Source organism: Papilio machaon, chromosome 13 (genome assembly GCF_912999745.1).
Source record: "Papilio machaon chromosome 13, ilPapMach1.1, whole genome shotgun sequence".
NCBI classification, from domain to species: domain Eukaryota; kingdom Metazoa; phylum Arthropoda; class Insecta; order Lepidoptera; family Papilionidae; genus Papilio; species Papilio machaon.
Window position 1 is genome coordinate 267,751 of NC_059998.1, and position 18,837 is coordinate 286,587.

Consider the following 18,837-nt stretch of genomic DNA (forward strand, 5'->3'; position numbering starts at 1 on the left):
TAATTATAAAAAAGTGACATGCTTTATTTATTGATTTTTATTGAACATTAATATTTAAATGATTTGCTGAGAAAAAAAGTGTACCTATTTGCCAATGCTACACTTTTAGAATTATACAACCAAGAGTAACTAAACTTTAACCGTGGGTTTTGGAGACCCAATATTTCTGTATAAAACATATCATTGTCCTGTTATTTGACAAACCAGAGATAGCAATATGTTTTAAACGGGAATATTGATCTCTGAAACCTGACACGGTAAGACTGGCAGACTTGTAGATTGAGTTTCCGGACCAGTCCTAGTTTCAGATCCAGCGACCAAGCTACATAAAGTACAGGACACATTCCACTGCCGTTTATTGTTATAAACCTATGTATTATACTTTTCGATTATTGTTAAAAGCAGTATTAAGTTTATTTCTATATTGTAACCGATTATGTAAATAAATAAAATGTACATATAAACAATTGTTTATCTTTTATTTTTGTCTTTTTATAAAAATTATAACAAAATTCAGTCCGATTTTGAAAAAAATAAATCTTAATATATTATTAACAAAGCATATTTACATAACAATTAGATATTAATTGAGAGTATTAATATTGCATTTTTTTGAAAACATAATGTACAAATAACAATACAGGTCGACTAAATCCTGACTGCAGTAAATTATAGTGAGTCCCAATGTTTCGAAATATCTACCGCAGCACTCGCTAGTTGGTAACTTAAGACGTCTGCGTCGTTTACTTTGAAAATATCTCTCGAGTGTGACAGCAAAGGTGAGAATGTTACACTAAGACAGTGCTTAGTTAGAGAGTCAGGCGAGCTGGCAGTAGTGTCCGCAGCCGGCGGGGCAGATGCGGTGCTGCTGCATCCAGCTGCGCATGTGCAGCAGGTGTCCGCCGTGCGAGCAGCCCTGGCACCACGCGTACAGTCCGCACACCACCTGGTGGCAGACTGCGCAGAGGTCGGGGCGGCGCGGGGCGCAGCGCTCGCACGGGGCCCGCGTGCGCGTGCGCCGGCCGCAGCGCCCGCAGCACGCCGCCACGCTGCTCGACTGCTGCGACAGCGACCACACGCTGCTCAGCCACGCGCACCGCACCACCTGACGGTCACACCATTTACTGTGATCGCCTCTGTCCCAGTCGGGTTTAGTTACACTCTAACAACATCACAAGGATGCTGTACTAACTTCAGTGGCGACGTTCCACAGCTTGTGCCGCTGCAGCAGCTCGATGTACCCGAGCAGCCACTGCTCCTGCAGACTCTCCTCGATGTATGAGAAGAGGTCGCTCCTGTGCTCGTGCAGCACGATGCAGACGACGGCGGCGGTCTGCACGTCGCCCAGCGCCGCGTGCAGCTGCAGCGCCTGCGCCAGCAGCGGCGCCACGTCCGGCCGCGCGCTGCGCTCCTCGCCCACGCGCACCGACAGCGCGCCCGCCTCGCCCCCCTCCCCGCCCTCGCCACCCTCCACCTCCTCCATCTGCACCACACGGTCACACAGAAACCATACAATACAACGAGATTATCCTAATGTCTAATACTGTGTGTCAATACATACCGTACTGATGGAGTTTTGATGGCTGTATGTGCGGTGCGCGGCGTCGTGCGAGCCCGAGCCGCCGGACGCGCCCGAACTGGACCCGCCCGGGGAGGAGCTGCCGCACCCCGCGCCCCCTAACACACCTACATATATTTATCAAGTTAAAATCTAATAACGAACTAATCCCATAGAATAAATGTACGTTAAAATGTGTAACCGACCGTCGTGCTCGATGTCGTCGTAGTGGTGGTGGTGGTGGTGGAGGTGTGCGAGGTGTGGCAGGTGGGCGTGGTGCGGGAGGGCGTGCAGGGCGAGCGGGGCGGGCGGGGCGCTGCGCAGAGGGAACGCCTCCTCGGGCAGGGTCCAGTCCAGCGCCTCCACGTCCACGTAGTGCGCGGAGGCCGCAGACACCCAGCCGCAACCCGCCTCTGTCGTATTATTACACTGATTGTTTTAAATGTCTGGTGATGCTCTGTATTTAATCTGAGGAGTGAAAAATTTAATTGTGAAATTAGCTAATTTTTTATATTATAATCGGTGAGAGCATAAGACGCATATTGTAGTCAGAGATATATAATCTGTGCTGTGTGTAAGAGGACAGAGCAGATGTTCACCGTCGTCTCGCATTTGCTTGGCGAACTTGGCGGGCGGGATGTAGATGCTCTGCGTGGGCAGACCCAGCACGCCGCTGTTGTGGAACTGGTTCTCCTCCCACTCCTCCTCCACCTCGCCCATCGGCTCCTCTTCCACTGTGCTACGGTTTAACAATATTTGCGATTTAATGTAATTGCAACTCCTGCGGGGGCCAGCAGTCGAGGTATGCCAGGGGTTCCGGACCTGTAGGCGGGCGTGGCGGGGGGCGGGTCGTCGCGGGGCGGAGGCGCGCGGGGCGGGGGCGGCGCGGGCGCTCGGCGGGCGGTGGCGCGGGCCCCGCACACCGCGCGCACCACCTCCCACACGTGCTCCACCTAGTAACGATATCCTTCAATGTATTTACTTTTTTAAGTCAGAAGATTTATCGTGACAGGTCTGTATCTGGATCACGTTACACAATGTCGCTGCGCCTCTCGCGCGACCGCGGCGTTGTGTTTGGCGAGCATGTGCGGGGGCTCGCCGCGCATGCGGTAGCGACGCGCGCAGTGCAGCAGTGCGTCTGCGGGGGCGGGGGCGGGGGCGGGGGCGGGCCAGTGTCGCGCCACCACTGAGGCCGCACCGCCGGGGAACGCGCGCTCCAGCGCCGCCTGCGCCGAGGCCGACAGCGAGCCCGCAGTCGGCTGCTTACGTCTGAACAGTTACACGTTTGTCTATCATCACTTGCGACTTCCAAATCAAAATGATTCAAAAACGTGTTAGAAAGTTACCCCAGTCCGGGCACGTGTCTGTCGGCGGGGGGTGCGGGTGTTGCGGCGGGGGGTGCGGCGAGGGCGGGCAGCGGGCACTCGGGCACGGCGTGCACCACCTCGCCGCGCGCGGAGATGCACACGCTCTGCGGGTTGGCCCACAGCACGGGGTGCGCCGCCTCCAGGAAGCGATGCCGGTACAGGCTGCAGTCCTGAGGACGTGTAGGTGTAGTACGTATAGGTGGCGATGCTCACGCAGTGCGAGTGCGATGAGATGAAGGTGGACGTACCCTGCTGGTGGAGAGGAAGGCGGCGGGGGAGAGCCAGGCGATGGCGGTGGTGACGTCGCGGTGCTCGGCGAAGGTGGCGAGCGGTACGTGGGGACGGCGCACGTCCCACACGTGGACGGCGCAGTCCAGCACCAGCGCGCACGACGCCACCTGGTACCTCGCGCACACGACACAACACTTCTTAACAAATACACGTACAAACGGCAAAGGATTTGTTTCTGATCAACAATTTCGTCTTACTTCTTTTGTGGCCGCCATTTGACGTGCCCGACGGATGCTATCGTGTATATGGTGTATTCTAAGTTAGGCTTTCCGTGCATGTCCCACACCTGAAATGATAACATTATGAACACGTCCCATTGAAGTGACATGAGAATATTCTGAAGGTATAATTTGGGATAATATAAAGTCGGTCAGTATTCGAGACTGTTTGATAACATGAGAGTGACTATGAAACGTTGGACTGCTTTATTGTCTGGAGATAACGATGTCGGCCAACAACTAACAGGTTATCAGGTAGTTATAATAAATCGTTTGAACGTTAGATATTGTGTGCAATATTAAAACCGATCAAAAGAGCTGTCGCTTGGATAAATAATGATGTGCAAAACTTCTCGTACACTCGTCGCCGCCTGGACACCGCCGGTGGAGCGGGATAAAGATTAATTTGGTAGCACAACGTGATCTTGAAAAAAATTGCATGCGTGATGTAAACGCGATAACGGGGCGATGCCGGGTGGAGCAATGCGCGTTAACCTTAAGACGAATGAAGCAAACAAGTTCTAAAGACATTTTTCAAATATGTACATATTCTGTTTTGTTTTTTACATAATTTTCTTAACAAAAATATAACCAATGACTGACACTTTTTCATAGTGAATCATCGCTTACATTGTGTGAACTGATTAAATTATTTGTGTTACCGTCATGTTACATAAACAGGATCAAAATATCGCCACAACAATATAGTCAACAGATAAGGCGCAGACAGACACAAAGCTGTTCACAGACACGTGTCTGTTATCGCCGCGACCTAGTTCCCGCATGTGCAAACTGTACAAATATACCACTGCATTGATTGCTAAGCTGGGTATACACATTCATAAGGTTTTCAAATTTCATCACTAGGTTGGAGATTCTTTCAGACTGAACTGAAATGTCTATTACAATGAAATACGCGCCTATATACACTCAGAAATTACAAAATCTATGCTGGCTTAATTGACACTAAGGTCCTAATTTACTTCCATACTTAAATTATAAAGCAATATCAGGTTTGGGAACTTTCGTAGACTGTTTGTCATAGTCACCTTGATGGTCTTGTCGCGCGAGGCGGTGGCGAGCCAGGGCACATCGGGGTGCCAGTCGCAGGCGAAGACCGGCCCCGAGTGCGCGGTGAACTGCTGCAGGCAGCGCTCGCTGCGCCGGGAGTCCCACACCTGCACCGTGCCGTTCTCCGACACAGCGGCGAACGTGTGCGCCTGGTGCGGGCTGAACTGAACGTCGCGGATCGACTCTGTGTTGCTGCACGACACATTTAACACCTTTTAACTCCATCATTGTCACAACAAAAAAAAATAGATAATGAGGTAAAGAACTAAAGAAAAGAGAACTGAAAATATAAATAGATTTTGTGAGAGAAGATATGAGTAACAAGAGAGTGAATTCAGATAAGAGATGTATTGAAGAACATATGTGAACAATGAATACTTTATAAAATTAAGGGTAGATTTTTAAATCTATCTTTTAATTAAACAGCACTGATCCAGGATTGAATATGAGAATGTTAACTGACCTGATAAATGTACGAGCTACCTCCTAAATTAAGGGTAGATTTTTAAATCTATCTTTTAATTAAACAGCACTGATCCAGGATTGAATATGAGAATGTTAACTGACCTGATAAATGTACGAGCTACCTCCTTCATACGAAGATCAAAACATTTCATCATGCCATCCTGAGAGCCGGAGATCAGAAGTGATGGTTCCGTCAAGTGAAAACTAACCTGGAATTAAACAAGTTTTTATTTATAAACATATTCTATGTCAATAACATAACTTACTATTTTTTCCTATACCTTATTATTATTTTCTTTCATCATTTGTATATTTAAATGAAAGTATATACCTTATTAACAGTTCTTTTGTGGTCAGAGAAGACATGTTCCTGTTTGGAGCGTCCCGATCTTCCGAGGTTCCAAACCACCACTGCCCCATTGGTAGCTGCTGTGGCTAGAGTATTCTCTGTATATGAAAAAATAGTTACTACACTATCTTCCATAATACAATTTATATATTAAGGTAAAATCAATTCAATATCTTAAAAACTCAATCTTAAAAATTAATTAATTTGAAACACTTATAGGCAATACCTTCTATTGTACTCCAAGCCACATCAATGGAAGAAAAATTCAAATTTAAGTTTTTTCCCACCCTCAGGTTGCACACTTCTGAAAACTCATCTTCTCCAATTGAAAACACTTTAAACACTGAAAAAATGAATAAATAATACAACATTAAACAAATTAAATACAAAGAAAAGAAATTATATTTTAACAATTTTACCATTTCTGCCAGCTATAACAACTTGTGTACAATCTTTGTTTAAAGCCAAAGCATTTGCAGGACCTTCCTGCGAAACGCATATTGTATTGGAAGGTATCATTGTCTAAAACTAATATTCTTTAGCCCTCTACACTATTTACAAATACACTATTACATATGAACTGATCCCATGTTAGAGTTAACCTATAACACTTCCTAAGTTACAGATCAAATTGAAATTGGGCAGCTGTTTTAACAGATAGGATCTTTATCAATAGACATATTTATTCTCGAACACAAAGCCAATATTTCTTAAAAGTATGTATACTGTATTCCTATAAGTTCGGCGTATTATTATTGCTGTCAATCTTTTGTTATCATTTTTGTCATTTATCAGTAGGCTGTCACTGTCAAAAACAGAAAATGACAAAGTGACATTGATAATTCTGAATTATGCAGAATTTAAATTAGAAAATTTTGAAATGCATTTTCATTTTCAATATTTTAATTATGGAAACAGTAGCTGTGAAATCAAATTTACATTGTAAGTATTGTTTTTTGGAATTGGTGCGGTTTTCGAAAGTTCACGCGGAATAAGACATTTACAAACGTAATATTTTTTGTCATTAAAATATTCAAAAATGTCAAACTGACACTTCACTTGATTATGAACGTCAAATTTTTGATTACACAAAAGTGCTCAAAAGCGTAATTTATGAGAATTTGTTGTAAATATTCGTGATGATTTTTAGAAGATAAACATAATAACTGCTATGTTAGATTATTATAAGTGAATTATTGATTTGTTTGCGCGTATGCACAAATGGAGAGTGGAGACAGGATTCTAGTGGCCGCAGGTCTAACAGCGGCAGTTGTCGTTGGAGCCTTCGTTCTGTGGGGTCCTGGAGGAGCACCACGCGTAAGAAAACGACGCGGGCAAATTGCAGGACTTCAAAACCTTGGCCGAACATGTTTTCTAAATACGCTCTTACAAGCACTAGCGGCATGCCCTATATTCATAGAATGGCTGAGAAAGTACGCTAAAGCCGATGCACACAACAGTATGATAACTACGCTTTATACAGTTATTGAAGGTTTGTTTTGAAAAATGATAATTTAAGCTATTATCTCAATAATGTAGTTTCTCAAAGGACATGCAGAATTTAATATTGTGAGTTTAATGCATTTCTACTGTGATCTAATGTCACTTTGTTGTAGTGGTGAATGGTACACATGAGTCAGCGAGGGGCACGCCAGTGTGCCCTCTGGGTGTGCTGCAATCGCTGCGTGCGGCCGGATGGGTGATCCCCGCAGACCAACAAGATGCTCATGAGTTACTACATGTTCTCTTGTCATGCATTGAGGAAGAAACTACAGCTATGGCGAGGAAGGTGAGTTAATAAACATTAGATATAGTGACCTATATTAAACATAAAAGTTGCAAAGAGTTATATAAAATAATAAATGTGTAATTGCAGCCAGGTTGCCTCTCAGATGCCCTAGGGCTAGGCGCCGGAGGACGAGCCTGGTCTGCACTGGCGTCGCCGGCCTCCCCTCCCGCGGCACCGCTGTCCCTTCGCCCCGCTTCCGCTGCGCCACCTGAAGAGCCTGATCTTGCAGACCCAGGTCCGACTTTCATAGTATATGATCAAATTCCTACAAACTATTTTCAAATGATGTATAAACATGTAAATTTTTGTTAGCAGAACCTACACCAGAACCTGCAAAGTTGTCCCGGGGTGTGTCGCGCTCATTATGTCAACTGGGTACGGCGTCGCGTCGCTGGGCGGCGGCGCCCGCGCGCCCCGCCCCCGCTCCGCCCACACGCGGCACACTGGCTTCTCGCCTGCAGTGCACAGTCTGCTCAACAAAGGTCTCAAAACTAATCTTCACTTGAAATATAACATGAAATGGTCTACTCACTATTGATATAGTATCTTATGATAATGTGGTGCACTTAACAGTGTTATGATGTAATATAATTGTACAGAGCCCGGTGCGGTACGACAAGTTCGACAGCATCTCACTATCGATGGCCAACGCGAGCATCGGCCGCACCGGCGCCTTCAGCCTGCCCGGTATGTTGCATGTCATGACATCACATCTGTTACTGTGAAAGCAGCAGAGATATCTAATATTTCATGAAATCTGCAGGTCTGCTGCGAGCGTTCACTGCGCCGGAGATGGTGAAGGGCGTGCGGTGCAACAAGTGCGCGCCGGAGGACGGTGGTATGCAGACCAAACACATACGCACTGTCAGCTTCGGCAAGGTATATTTATGATTTACATATTTTTTTTTTTATTTTCTTATTATATTCACATTTAATGGTTTGTTATGAATTCAATATAATAAGTATATGGATGTCCAGTTGCCGTGTTGCCTGGTCCTGCACGTGGCGCGCGTGGAGTGGTCAGGCGGCGGGCTCAGCAAGCGCGGGGAGTTCGTCGCCTTCCCCGAGATCCTCAACATGGCGCCCTTCGCCGCGCGCCAGCAGCCTCAGGTCAGTACCTGGCTCATCACCCGAGGTCCACTTGGTGTTATGTATGAACTGAGTGTGACTATTGATTAATCTGTAGAGTGAGCTGGCGGCGCTGCTGGGTGGAGTGGGGGCGGAGGGCGGGGCTGCGGAGGGGGCGGAGCGCGCGGCGTACCGGCTGGCGGCCGTCGTGGTGCATGTGGGTGGCCCGCGCTCGGGACACTTCGCCACATACCGCCGCGGAAACGGCTTCGAGAGCAAAAGGTGCACAAAATATTTGTTAATCTAATTCCTTAGATATCAGAGCCATTTAGTGGTAAAATATGAAATGTGATTAATGTTTGTTGGCTTTCCAGGTGGTGGTATACCTCGGACACACTGGTGCACGAGGTGGCGCTGCAGGAGGTGCTGCGCTGCTCCGCCTACATGCTGTTCTATGAGCGCGTGCGCAACGAGCCCCGCCCACAACACTTCTAGGCCCCGCCCCCCGCCCAGTCTGCACGCGCCTGTGCTACACGCGACAAGGGTACCAGGGTGTGAAAGACTTAGATGAAGTATACAGTGGTACACTACATGCCTTTTGATGAGTTAAAGATATTAGTAATAGATTCATTTAATTATGTGAATTTCTTGTAATATTGCGTTAATCAAGTTTATTAAAAAATAAAATAATGCTGTGTATTCAGTACCGGTCGGTAATAAATTTGCAAAGACACAGTTTGATTGAAAACTATCTTAAAATATAGTTTAATGAAGGTCAAGACATAACTAGAGAGAAGGAGGTTGACATTTTTTCGAATTTTTGAAATGCTATATAATAGTTTAAAACATTGAACTTTAATATTTCTCTCCACTTTATATTATTGTATGAATGTACGTAATGTTGTTGAAATATTTCTGAACAATTTGTGGTTGTGATATATTCTGTACGAAGACTGAGAGAGATGTATCCGTTGTGTTTTATATAATTATTTGTTTTTAAAATCAAGAAATTATAATTTTTTTCTATGTAATGTAGATGAAAAAGGAGTTTTTACTCAAAGTTGTTCGGGTCACAGTCATTGTATTATAATAAAAAAAACTTTTAAATAATAACTGATCTGATTAATTGTTTAAAGCTTGATTTACATTGCATTTACACAGTCTTATTTATCTTTGCATTTATTTATGTGTTCATACCAAGAGATCCTTCCTACAGCTTTCTGCAGTGGAAGTCCACTGTAAGACATAGTAAATTTGGCTGTGTACATAAATAAATACTATATTTTTAAGAATCGCATAGTGTATGAGTTCTTCAACATACCATCAACAAAATATTATAATTATGTTATTTAAAAATTAATAGAGTCGTTTAAATATGTCTAAGAGTGGCCTTCACCATTTCAGAAAATTTATAACTCAGATGAATCTATCAGAAATGTTTTCAAATATATTTTCACACTGAATCCTACTAAAACCAGTGTAAGCTGTATATTGCTCTTTTTATATTAAAGAAAGAGAAAGAAATATTTTGTAACTCTGCTGTCACGTTTTTGAAATTGCGACTAGTTTTTGAAGCACATCTGTAGCAAATATCACAACATATCTAAAGGAAATTAAAGTGGTTACTGTGACCCTAGCACGAATATTTGTGAAAAACGGTTCGTCATCGACAAAGATTGACAATGACGATAACAAAGTGCTTGTCGAAAATATTCGTGCTAGGTCCACTGTTGTTGTTTTGACTTGAAAGTCATGTACCAGAAGATTGTTATCTCAGTCTTCTCTAAATGAAAGGAATGATGTTTGTGTAAATGTGTGCAGTTGAAACTCACGTTTAAGTAAAGCGAAACAGCTTCGTCGTGAGTTTGAAGTTTTTCTTGTAAAAAGTCTAACTGTCCCGAAGACCTTGGCCAAAATTGTTATTTCTTAGTACAAGCTCGCACTTTAGATCTACGTAAGATTTCTTCACAATACATTTTTTATATAAAATACAATTTTTAATAATTACTTGGAATGAATCATTACAACTGTGCCATAGAAAGTGTTTGATAAATGGTGACCCAATAGTCGTTATATTATGTCTAATAAATACGTTATACTTAAAATTGCATTTTGTGATGTGCTTAAATATTAGTTTATAGTTAATAATTTAATTTAGAACGGTTGAGATTTTTTTTTATTACTTAATGAGTAAAAGAGGCTTAAATATCGTCTTCACTGTAAAAGTTTTTTTTTGGTGTTGCAACTAACAATATGATGTTAAATATCAATTGACGTGATTTTTTTTCATCAATTCTTTTTAAATGTGTAATATTATTGTTGGCAGTTATTTGTATATTAATTATGACTGAAGTATTTTATTGGAGCGGCCAAATTGTATGAAAAACGGGTATATATGTACAATATAACTAATATATAATGTAATTATATATATTATTCTTTGCTATTTTTTTGTAGGAAATTGTAGGTAATTGCTCTTACATTTTTTTTGTATTTATAATTATTTCCTATTATTAAAGGTCTTAAAGTTTACATCACAAATAAGTGCTGGCACTCGGTGCAACACTAACTTTAACATTAATATATTTATAATAGTTTTATTATTTATGCTCGGACTCTGTTAGTTTGTAGATTTTGTAAGGGTTTGTGAGTTGACGACTGTACTTCCAGAGTAATGTATGTGGCAACTGTAGATAGGAATGGTTATTTGTGTTATTAACAAATGTTTATGTAATAAATTGTATTGTAAGTCATTTGCGTTTAATTTCTCATTTTCTACTTGATAACGCTGTAAAAGACTTTTAATAGTGGTAGATCCTGCATCAACAATATTTGTTGGGTACAGGAATGGGTCGGCTCGACAGGTGAAGTGCCACGACCATACAGAAGACAGGCGTCAAGTGGAAGCAATTCCGTGAACAGTCTAAGTGTGGTGCCGGAGGCCTAAGTCCACATTCCCTTCCCACACTTCTCTTATAGTGAAAAGATTGAAAAGGGGAATTGGATTTGACGGTAGAGGGAATACATGGGAAGGGGATATATTTTCTTTCTCTGCGTTGATTATAGGTAGGCAACGCATCTGAAATATCAGATGTCTGGAAAGCAACCGCTTCGCTATTTCGGCGAACTCAGGTGTACGGAATAAAATATGCTTTACAATATTTAGCTCTTTATTATTTACAATAAAATATATTTATATTACAATAATGTAATGGTCTGAGCGCCAACAGTTAGCACTTTATCACATGACCGCTCGCTACAAACTGATGGGACTCTGTTCTGTGACAAGACGAATATTAAACAAGGACTTCAGTAAAAATGTAGAAACATTTAAGAGGCAAAAGAAAATTAATAAATATGCTACAAAGACATTCAAAGAAGAAAAGGTGCAAAAAAGACAATATCCTGACATTATTTCAGCTATCCCGGATCCTGAATGTAGAAATAGGATCACAGAACTTCGTCCTTGAACTATATATACATATTATGTGAACAATCTATCTATATTTAATATAAATAATTACTAACATTTTTCATATTTACAAAGGCCCAGATGTACGGTGGCCACAAACAAACAAGAGTCTAACAAGTTATTACTTGCGTATGTCAACTGGCAGTTGTAACAAATTTCCAATTTTAAGACTCGTACAAAAATATATTAACTCTTTCACATAAGAAAAAACAAAGATTTAAAAATTATAAGTGTATTTGCAGTGTAAACCCACGGCCACTACATTATATCGTAAACAAACCGCGCGCATTTAGTTGTAAGTTAAATAATTGCAAGTAAACTTGGCTTCCACTTGAAAAACAAATTCATTTACTAGAAAAATTAAATAACAATTATAACAGCACTTTAAAACTTAAATTTATATTATTTTTTAACTAGTTTTATATATAAAGTTTGCACCTAACAGACATTGTTATTACAATTGTAAGAGCTTGATGAAATATGTGACAAACAATGATAGCAAATAGATGTTAAAATGGATTGATTGTTTTTACAGATTAACTACAGTTTGACGAGAAACGTTTTTTACAGTCAAGTATAAATAGCGGTCTCACAGTCGACTGGATTGGGAACTGGGTGAAAATGGATAAATAGGGCTTATGATGATTTTCTTTGAGCTAAGTGGCTAATGTCCTTTACCTTTCGTTCCTCACGTTGCACTCTAGTCGCGGTTGCGGTCTTCTGGAAGACAGAGGGACTTGGTGCTCACAATTCAATGAATTTCCAGACATAATCACCAATCTGCAGGATACTGTAGAGATGAGGTTCACTGCGGCGGCTCGGTGCTGAAGTACGGTGCGGCGTGCGGCTGCAGCAGAGTGCGGCAGACTCCGCAGACGCGGGCGGGGGCTCCGCGAGGCCCACTCGCCACCGTGTGGGACACACACGCGCCGCAGAAGATGCGGCCGCAATGTCGGCAGTGCACCTGCAGCACACACATACATACATACATACATGCAGTACTGCGACCACCTCGCAGACAAGACGTCTTCTGTATCACAGGAGGCGGACCTTCTTCTTGTTGTTGGGCAGGGCGGTGTGGCAGGCGGGGCACTCGCTGACGTCCTCGTCGTGCTGCCACCGCACCTCGGTGTCGGCCTCGCGGATCCGCTCCAGCTGCACCTGCAGCGACTGCGACAGCCGCACGAAGTCCTGCTGCACCTTCTCGCTGTTGTCCAGCTCCAGCTGCAGCGCGTGCACTCGCCCCCGCACCTCGCACACCTCGTTCTGCAGCCGCTTCTGCAACGCAATGAACTCGTTAGCATCACACCATTGGACGCCTGCGTGGAGAAACTGTCGGTAGACGCGGGATGACCTTGTCCTCCAGCAGCTGCTCGATCATGTCGTTGGAGTGTCGCAGCTTGTCCGCCAGCTGCTGCATCTGCTCGCGCTCCGTCTGCAGCCGGTCCAGCTCCTCCCTGTTCGCACATAAGACGCGAAATGTTAACAAATATACTTCTTCTGCTGCGCCATGACCAAGTGTGATATGTCTCACTTGGCGGCCTTGAGCTGTTCTCTGGTGGCGGCGAGCGCCTCCTCCTGGCGGTGGAAGAGTGCGCCGTGGTGCAGCAGCTGCGCGCGCAGGTCGCGCTCCGCCGCCACCGCCTCCTCGCGCCCCACCTCGCACACGATCAGCTGCTCGCGCAGCCGCAGCTGCTGCTCCTGCAGCTCCTGCACGACACACACCACACCGGGTCATCACTGCACTTCCACATTAGAGAAAGTGATATTATAATGCTCAATGTCATACAACACTTACCTCCACATTATCAGGTAGATCTATTATTTCATTCTGCATGTCTTCCGCTTTCTTCATATACTGTCCTACCAGCATGGCGTTGTCTCGTTCTAAACTGTAAATACATTTATAATAGAAATCTGTTCGGAAAATTGTCTCTTTAAATAGTGTAAGGTATGTAGCACTAACGCGTCAAGTTTCCTCTGCAGCGTCTCCCTGTCGACGGTGAGCGTGGTGACGGTGTGCAGGGCGCGCTGCTCGGCGGCTGCGGCGGCGGCCTGGCGCTCCTCCAGCGCGGCCGTGGCGGCCGCCAGGCGCTCCGCCAGCGCCGCCAGCTGCGCCCCGCCCTCCGCGCGCCACCCCGCCGCCGCCCGCAGCGTCTCCTCGTGCAGCGACCGCACGCCCTCCAGCTCCTCCGTCGCCTGCGTCCACATCGCAACACAACATTACTACGACACTTCACAGTAACACTTCACATGTGACAATACAACGTACAAGTTTGAGCGCCTGCTCGAGCTGCTTGGCCTTGTCGCGTGCTGCGTCAGCGCGGCCCTGCTCGCTCACCAGCTGGCGCTCGTAGTTGGCGCACATGTCACAGCGTCGCACACCCTCTACAATTGTGTACAAATAATACATTATAAAACCTATAGAGATTTATTGGAACTATATAATATATTTTGTCGCAGTCTACTTGCCTGTGTCCTGCTTGGCGTCGCCTCCGGAACCGGTCGTGGGCGCAGCGCTCGCCGCCGCTGCCTTCGCTTTCTATACAAGTTCCAACAAATATTCATTTTCACAATATTAACCAAGTTGAACTAAATTTAAAAAAGAAAAAATTGCTTTGTCATAAATGCTTACCAAAGCGTCCTGCAGCTGTGCATCCGTCTCTCTAAGCTTGTTCTTGAGCGCGGATATCTCCAGCTCCAGCGGCTGGATGATGGAGTTCAGCAGCTCGTTATCTTCTATATTTTGCTTAGAAAATTAACATCTCACAATTAACACATTCAAAGCCACAAACATTTAAATATAAACGTATATTGGAAACATAGAACAATAAGTTACCACAGATTATCAACTGTATCTGTCAGACGGTATGTGTTTTATGAATTATTTACAATGAGGATACCTTTCTAACAGGCTGTTCTGTGTCAGTGTCGGCGCCTAGTTTGCGCGCTAACGAGCGCACGAAGGTGGCCGGCGCCAGTGACAGCTCCTGCCACACGACCGAACTCAACACTGATCTTGTTGTCATTGTCAACAACAACCTACTCTTACATAAATGTTCTATGGTTAAAAGTCACCAGATTGAATACAATATGATGGAACTATTAATTATTGTAATAAAATATATTGTAACAAGTTTATGTACGTTTGAATACGTAGAAAAGTTATACAACTTGACAAGTAATTATTAATGCTATAAAAAATATTTATCTGATATAGTGGAAAATCACATAGAAAATATAGATTCCTTGCTTAACAGTTTAAAGATTTTATAAAAAAAAATTATATACAAAAGCACTAAACATCACACAATAAAATGCAATAATTTCTTCTTTGTACATTTTCTTCAATATATCACATTGTTGAGTGCAGAATTAAACATTCTGCTAAAGAGGTGGCATACTGGTCAAGACCTTTGCCTTTTTGTGTTAAAAAAAGATAGACGAAAAATATAAGAGAATCGCGCGGGAAGAGTTAACAACGTGATGTAGCAGTTATTAGTGTTGACGATATAATTATTGTTAATATTTATAAAGTTTTAGTAAAGTGTTTTAACAACGTAATAAACGGTTTCTTGGCTGCCGTGCTAATGATTTCAATTTACACACATATAAAAAATTATTTAATAAAACAGATTATCAACACAACCTAATCCTACAACATTCAATTACAGACTAAAAATAACTGATGCGTTATACGTGTTAGTGATAAGAATTAGGTATTCGGAAAGCTTTTAACGAGCTCTTTCAAATTTACTAATAAGTTTTGTCAGAACACAAATAAATAATTACGTAAAGAAAAAAAATTCACATACATATATATAATAATAAAGCGTAGGAATAAAATTAAAGAATACTATTTTTAGTAATCAATGTGAGGAGAAAAACTGAATTTCTATATACAAAAAATATGTTTATCTATGTATCTTCATGGAGAAAAATATATATTTAAGTACATGGTTTTTGTCAGTGAGAAAACAGTATGTACAGTAACTATAATGAGATACAACAAAACACTAAATGCTATCGCTCGAGTTCCGCCACTTTACGATACGAGTGTTTTAAAAATGTAACGAATTGCCCTACAATAGATAATATGCTTTAACCAAACACCATAAGTCTCAAATTTGTATATTTATTTCATCATAGTAGTAAAAATTGAAAATAACACTGCTTAGTGGTGGCTTATCATTTTAGTGCAATCTGCATAATTATCTAACAAGATCAGTGAAGTAATATTTTCCTTAGTGGAACTCATATATTGACTCAAGTTGTCAGTACTATCAACGTATTAGGTGTTTGTATATTTCTTACCGCTTGCTGCTGCTGTCGCAGCTGGTGCTCGAGGTCAAGTGTGCGCGCTCGCAGCCGTCGCACCTCCTCAGTGCCAGACGACGACGCCTCCACCGTCTCTGTAAGTATACAAATATATTTGAGATTTGCACTTCTTAACCTGCATTAAATGTCATACGCACAATATTTTATAGCAATTAAGTTTTTAAATTTAAAAAAACCTGTAATTAGTAATTTAATATGGCAAAGATGTATATCAGTCAATTTTAGTTATAGAGTAATTTCAAGGGCTAGCTAACCACTGACAAGTAGCTGTAAACTCTGTATCTCCGACTTCTGGTTGTGGCTGAGGGTCTGCAGCTGCTGTAGTGCGGCGCGCAGGCTCAGCACCTCCGACTGCAGCTGTTCACGCTCTATCACCATCTTACGCATGTCCTCTGTACAGTAACAATAACTTATGTGTCATGCACAATGTTGCAGTAATCCATTGAAAAGTAAAAAATTTTGTTTAAATAAATAAAATTGATGTTTGCACATTTCTCACATTGTTCCTAAAACACTGGTCAGATTTTAGCAAAACATTTTTAAGATGCTAGAAAAAGGTTACGACTTTAAATTTGATGGTTTGTATGAAATACAAATACAGTTGTACCGCTATACACAAGAGTTGTTGTCCCAATGGACAAACTCTATAAGTGAAAATCTTAGGTTGGAGAGAAATCTCTAAAGGCAAGAAAAAATTTGCAGTTCAATTAGGCTTTTGCTTATCTAGGTTCAACTGTATTAAAAGAACAGCTTGCAAAAATTAAATCAAAATTAGTAAGAGATTGTTGGTGTACTTTATGCCCAATAGGGTGCTGGACACTATGATGATGATTGTCACAAACATTTGTGCTAAGTCCTCTGTTAATAATTGTGTATGTGTTAGTATAGTTTGTGACACTAATTTGTACATCAACAAAGTGTAACAACTTGTGTTAGGCAACACATAAGCACATTGAATCAATACATAAGTGAAAGCCAGACAAAATACACAATGGATATGAAAATATATCAAGGTCTATGAAGTTAACTTTACATAATATAGAAAAATATATAGCAAATGCAAAATTTATATTGCTTCGAGTTTATGCACTTTTAACATTTAAGCTAAGTTAATCCAATAACAAATACCTAAGCAGCGAGCTCTTGAAAATTTCAAAGTAATGGGATTTCAACTATACTCATAAACATGCATATTTGTGATTTTGATGAACTTTTTTAATGAATAAAGACATATTTCAAAAAGAGGCACTGAACAAACCATTACTTATATGTAGCATCGACAAACTAAAGCTACAAACCTTCTTTCTGTAAAAAAAGCTCTTTCATTTTTGCTCTCTGGATGTTAAATTCTTCTTCGAGTTCGCGCCTCGCCGTATCCGGCGAGGGGGGTCCGCCTTCTCCGTCCTCAACTTGAAACAGAAACACTACTCAGCCGCTTAGACGGCAGGTAAATGCGCACCACGGACCACCAAATAGGTGCAGGTGCAAAAATAAAGCATGAAAGCAGCTCAAACGAAGGAAGCATAGCGTAGAGTGCAATGCCACTATAAAAATGTAAAGATTCAATAGACATTTCCTTCTTTCTGCTTGTCTAATTTTCGGTCCGTTATGTTAACACTGAGACCAAATTACGAAGTGAAAATCACTAAAACACACCTGCAACTGTCGTCTCGCCAGACATCTTAGATTGGTCATTCATTTCACCTGACGTATGGTTTTGACTAACAAGACCTTATTTTTCGATTTTTTAACATTGTTTTAAAGTCCAACACACTGGCTCATGTAATTAAGCGTAAAATTAGAGGATTTACTGTTCTTGAGATTTGTTTGACAGTTGACTTTGACGTTAGTCAGGACTACAAGAATCAGGAAATGAATGACAGTAAAATGACAGATTATAAATATTGGCAAAGTTATCTGACCCCGCCGATGCTGTCGCTGCTATCGGCCAATTTCAGTTTCGCCAGAAAATCTTACAAATTTTTATATAAATGCTAAAGTTTAGATGGATGGATGAAATTTGGCGTAGATGTAGACACAGTCATACACATAGTCTGGACGAACACATAGGCTACTTAATTAGTTTTATTAATTCCGCGTGAACGGTGTCGCGGCGAAAGCTGGCGAAAGCTATTATCAACGATATCATCCATATTTTTGGTTATACTTTACAAAAATGAATCACGCCAAATTTTCATCTCACTTACATTGTTTCGAAGTTTTTCTGGGGGTCGTAATTTGATTTGAAGAATAATATAAAACCCGTAAAAAACTGTATAGGTTAGGTTAGGTTCGGAACACGGTCAGTTCCCGCCTTGTCGTGGCGGTGGGGCTCTAATAACCGTGGTTGCCGCCCATGGTGAAGCTAAGAGGAACCAGGGTCGGTCTACCGCGCGGGACTAGCCAGTCTAGGTCCGGGATAGGCAGGTCTAGCGCGCAGGACCGACCCACCCGAAAGGGGCTGCCAGAGGTGGACCATGTCGGTTGGGACCGTTTTATCGTATTTTATATAATGAAGGTGAATTTACAATTTAACTCACGTCGGTAAGCCAAGCATAAGTTAAGGACTTGACACAATAGCATGAATTTACGACTCGAAAAATACAAATGAGTAGAAAACTACTTGCAGCTTGCAGACTTCCCGATTTTGAAGAGTTCTTCTATTTTATATGGTGGCTCTTCTAATGTCTTGTTACTTAGTTTTTTTTAGTACTAACTAATTTAACCAATTGTTTTAATGTTATTTGTATTTTCAGAATCCATTAATCCAGCTTAGTTTATGTTATCAGTTGTAATTAAAGACGTCAAATTCGTAATAAATATATATTTATTTGGTATAATTAATTTACAT

At 42.1% G+C, this 18,837-nt stretch overlaps 3 protein-coding genes across 4 annotated transcripts; 1 reads left to right on the forward strand and 2 right to left on the reverse strand.

Annotated features, from left to right (window-relative positions):
- Positions 1-685: 685 nt before the first annotated feature.
- On the reverse strand, positions 686-6,103 carry LOC106707616 (GATOR complex protein WDR24). Its single transcript, XM_045680404.1, is given in 16 exon segments — positions 686-988; positions 991-1,105; positions 1,193-1,483; positions 1,562-1,686; positions 1,765-1,971; positions 2,158-2,297; positions 2,381-2,511; positions 2,593-2,827; positions 2,905-3,095; positions 3,174-3,330; positions 3,414-3,502; positions 4,484-4,697; positions 5,073-5,179; positions 5,302-5,417; positions 5,546-5,662; positions 5,739-6,103. Coding segments are annotated over 16 exon segments (2,514 nt in total). The 5' UTR covers positions 5,839-6,103; the 3' UTR covers positions 686-809.
- A 275-nt stretch (positions 6,104-6,378) lies between these two features.
- On the forward strand, positions 6,379-8,995 carry LOC106710408 (ubiquitin carboxyl-terminal hydrolase 30 homolog). Its single transcript, XM_014502451.2, has 9 exons — positions 6,379-6,811; positions 6,936-7,108; positions 7,196-7,343; positions 7,424-7,590; positions 7,708-7,795; positions 7,872-7,987; positions 8,087-8,218; positions 8,295-8,458; positions 8,551-8,995. Exons 1-9 carry the CDS (start codon positions 6,541-6,543, stop codon positions 8,669-8,671), a joined length of 1,380 nt encoding a protein of 459 aa, XP_014357937.2. The 5' UTR covers positions 6,379-6,540; the 3' UTR covers positions 8,672-8,995.
- A 3,345-nt stretch (positions 8,996-12,340) lies between these two features.
- On the reverse strand, positions 12,341-17,844 carry LOC106710330 (rab GTPase-binding effector protein 1). 2 transcript variants are annotated; one of them, XM_014502348.2, is made up of 14 exons: positions 17,643-17,844; positions 17,285-17,395; positions 16,241-16,378; positions 15,963-16,060; positions 14,552-14,638; positions 14,284-14,397; positions 14,121-14,190; positions 13,921-14,036; positions 13,615-13,847; positions 13,447-13,540; positions 13,183-13,358; positions 13,003-13,105; positions 12,699-12,926; positions 12,341-12,612 (listed from the first exon to the last, which is right to left on the reverse strand). In XM_014502348.2, the coding sequence occupies exons 1-14, from the start codon at positions 17,683-17,685 to the stop codon at positions 12,454-12,456; spliced, it is 1,770 nt and encodes a 589-aa protein (XP_014357834.2). In that variant the 5' UTR covers positions 17,686-17,844; the 3' UTR covers positions 12,341-12,453. The 2 variants fall into 2 exon arrangements, with proteins under 2 accessions (XP_014357834.2, XP_014357835.2); XM_014502349.2 differs by lacking the exon at positions 17,285-17,395.
- Between the last annotated feature and the right edge of the window lie 993 nt (positions 17,845-18,837).

What these genes read in the sequence shown, in the direction of transcription:
- LOC106710408 (XM_014502451.2), top strand. Translation starts at nt 6,541, where the DNA reads ATGGAGAGTGGAGACAGGATTCTAGTGGCCGCAGGTCTAACAGCGGCA. An exon ending in CGGCGCCTTCAGCCTGCCCG is followed by an intron (nt 7,796 to 7,871) that starts GTATGTTGCATG and finishes TGAAATCTGCAG; the next exon opens with GTCTGCTGCGAGCGTTCACT. An exon ending in CCGCGCGCCAGCAGCCTCAG is followed by an intron (nt 8,219 to 8,294) that starts GTCAGTACCTGG and finishes ATTAATCTGTAG; the next exon opens with AGTGAGCTGGCGGCGCTGCT.
- LOC106710330 (XM_014502348.2), bottom strand. Translation starts at nt 17,685, where the DNA reads ATGAATGACCAATCTAAGATGTCTGGCGAGACGACAGTTGCAG. An exon ending in CACAGCTGCAGGACGCTTTG is followed by an intron (nt 14,191 to 14,283) that starts GTAAGCATTTAT and finishes GAACTTGTATAG; the next exon opens with AAAGCGAAGGCAGCGGCGGC. An exon ending in CGACGCCAAGCAGGACACAG is followed by an intron (nt 14,037 to 14,120) that starts GCAAGTAGACTG and finishes ACACAATTGTAG; the next exon opens with AGGGTGTGCGACGCTGTGAC.